The following is a 2,990-nucleotide window of genomic DNA, read 5'->3' as shown; positions in this document are numbered from 1 at the left end:
CCTGTAGTCCCAGCTGCTCCCAAGGCTGAGGTGGGAAAATCACTTGAGCCCAGGAGTTTGAGTAGAGTCTGGGCAACATAGTGAGATCTTGTCTCCAAAAAAAAGAGGAGGTAGTGGGGACCACATCTACTATTACTGGTTCCTAGACATCTAGCATTAATTTTAGTTTTTGTTTGTTTGTTTTATAAAGATATGGTCTCTTTTTGTCACCCAGGCTGGAGTGCAATGGCGTGATCATAAGCTCATTGCAGCCTTGAACTCCTGGGCTCAAGCGATCTTTCCACCTAAACCTTCTGAGTAGCTGGGACTACAGGCGTGTACCATCATACTCAGCCAGTTTTGTTTGTTTTGTTTTGTTTTTTTGTGGAGACAGGTTCACACCATCTTGCCCAGGCTGGTTCTTGAAGTTCTGGGCTCAAGCAGTCCTCCTGCCCTGGCCTTCCAAAGTGCTGGGATTACAGGAGTGAGCCACTGCACCCAGCCCTTAGCATTAATTTTAATAGTTTGACAACTATATGTATAATGGGAACTGTGCTCAGTAAATACCGAGTAGAATTGAATCATAGATTTTGAGGTACACAGGACTTCAAAAATCACCTCTGCTCGTTTTGATTGGTGAATAACAAAAATTCCCCAAGGAGTTAAGTAACTTGCGTAACATCATACAGCTGGTTATCAGATTCTGGTCTCCTGACTGTGTAATAGTCTATCAATTGTGTAATCAAAAGTCTTACTGTTAATTTAATTTTCACTTGTTAAGGTTTTGTCTGCATGTGCAGTCATGGGACCTTTTTATTTTTATTAAATAATAGTATTTTTAAAATCAATCAATGGTCTAGATTTTGCCCGTTGAAATGACCAGCTGTATTTAATTCAGTTACATTGCTACACAGATTGTATGTGTGACTCTTTTTTATTCTTTTGAGAAAATATTTGTATTTCTAGTGCATTCTTTTAAAATTGTAATAGTCCTCTTGAGATAGGCACCAAAGATAATGGTCTAGAAGTTTTTATTTATTTATTTTTATTATTATTACTAGTTTTTTGAGACAGTCGCTCTGTCGCCTAGGCTGGAGTGCAGTGGCACAATCTCAGTCACCGTAACCTCTGCCTCCTGGGGTCAAGGTATTTTCCTGCCTCAGCCTCCCGAGTAGCTGCAATTACAGGTGCACCACCACGCCTGGCTAATGTTTGTATTTTTCGTAGAGACGGGATTTCACTATGTTGGCCAGTCTGGTCTTGAACTCTTGACCCCGTGATCCACCCGTCTCGGCCTCCCAAAGTGCTGGGATTACAGGCTTGAGCCACCGCGCCCGGCCAAACAGCATATTTTAAATCAAATAAATCTCACCAGTCTTTTTGTCTTAACCTGCTCAGCAGTTTTAGTGATTTCTTCACATAGCTCTCAAGATAAAGCCCTAGGCTCTTCAGATTGACTTTCAAAACTCACCTTGATCTCCATAGGATTCACCTATTGAGGGTACCCTGGTTCAGTGACGCAATGATATCTTTTCTTTTTTTGAGGGGTGAGGGGAACGGAGTTTCACTCTTGTTGCCTAGGCTGGAGTGCAGTGGCGCGATCTTGGCTCACTGCAACCTCGAAGCAATGATTTTCAACTGGGGACTGGACTGCTTGTTGCTTGGTTGAGGGTTGCTGCTGGCATTTAGTGAGTGGGAACCAGGGATGCTAAACCATTCTGTAATGTATAGACTACACATTGAAGAATGGTCATCCCCAGAATGCCAGAAGCACCATTGAGAAACTGTAAGAGGAGAGAATGTGGGTTTTGGAATCAGAAAGAACTAGGTTCAAATATCAGCCCTCCCCTCTGTAAAACAGGGGTGGTAATACTTTTCAGTAAGTAGGTAGGCAAGATTATGTTTGTAAAGGTGCTGTGTCTTTACAGGTTTCAATAAATGGCCACTGCTATTAAATATGATTTTTTTCTGTTCCAGTACTCCTGGATTCTTGGTGGGTCTTACTTATTACCATCTTTGAATATTCTCACTTCTCATACTATTTCCACTTAAAATTAACTAGCTCAGGCTGGGCGCACTGGCTCACACCTGTAATCCCAGCACTTTGGGAGGCCGAGGAGGGTGGATTATGAGGTCAGGAGTTCAAGACCAGCCTGGCCAAGATGGTAAAACCCCGTCTCTACTAAAAATATAAAAATTAACTGGGCGTGGTGGCGGGCACTTGTAATCCCAGCTACTCGGGAGGCTGAGGCAGAGAATTTCTTGAACCCAGGAAGCAGAGGTTGCCGTGAGTTGCACACCACTGCACTCTAGCCTGGGCAACAGAGCAGACTCCGTCTCCAAAAAAAAAACTAGGTCGGAGCAGCTGAAATAGGCACAGAAGAGAGATAGGGATAGATTGCTGCTATTCTCTCATGGTTTATGTGATTTTGTAAAAAACGATCTAATGGGGTTACATCAGCTCGTTCACAGTAAAGGTGGGAAATGCCTCTTGTTTCAGGTTCCAATGTGATTCAGAAGGGCAGTTCCCTAGGGACTGAATGGCAGACCCCGGTTATCTCGGAGCCCTTTCGGAGCCGCTTCAGCCGCTGTTCAAGTGTAGCGGACAGTGGGGACACAGCCATTGGTACATCATGCTCAGATATTGCAGAGGGTAAGTCTGTATTAATTATTTGATGACCAATATGTGTTGTCATTTTCAGATTTCATTTTGGGTATATTGGCATTTCCAGATTGTGTTATTTCCAGAATGTTCATAATGTCGGTCTATTCAAGGAGTCTTTCTTCTTTCCCTGTGCTTCTCACATCTGGTCCCTTTATCTGAATTTCCATTTTTTATCTTATCTGAAACAACTTTGTTGGGGGATGGGAGGACGGGTTCTCACTCTGTCACCCAGGTTGGAGTGCACTGGTGTGATCATGGCTCACTGCAGCCTCCCAGGCTGAGGTGATCCTCCCACCTCAGCCTCCTGGGTATCTGAGACTGCAGGTATGCACCACCATGCTTCACT

The 2,990-nt window shown here is 43.7% G+C and overlaps 1 protein-coding gene across 2 annotated transcripts in view; it reads left to right on the top strand.

Moving 5' to 3' along the window:
• Nucleotides 1-2,990, top strand: part of CEP85 (centrosomal protein 85kDa) — a 62,468-nt gene that overhangs the window by 16,679 nt on the left and 42,799 nt on the right. Inside the window, exon 3 of one of the 2 annotated variants that reach the window (XM_011955592.1) lies at nt 2,480-2,632. The exons of the other annotated variant lie outside the window; for it this stretch is intronic. Within the exon in view, the coding sequence (XP_011810982.1) occupies nt 2,480-2,632 (153 nt within the window). The remainder of the gene's footprint in view (nt 1-2,479; nt 2,633-2,990) is intronic. 2 annotated transcript variants of the gene reach the window in all.

Source organism: Colobus angolensis, unplaced genomic scaffold (genome assembly GCF_000951035.1).
Source record: "Colobus angolensis palliatus isolate OR3802 unplaced genomic scaffold, Cang.pa_1.0 Scaffold4, whole genome shotgun sequence".
NCBI lineage: Eukaryota > Metazoa > Chordata > Mammalia > Primates > Cercopithecidae > Colobus > Colobus angolensis.
Note: the sequence above shows the minus strand (reverse complement) of the source record. Positions and strands in the feature narration are given on the sequence as shown.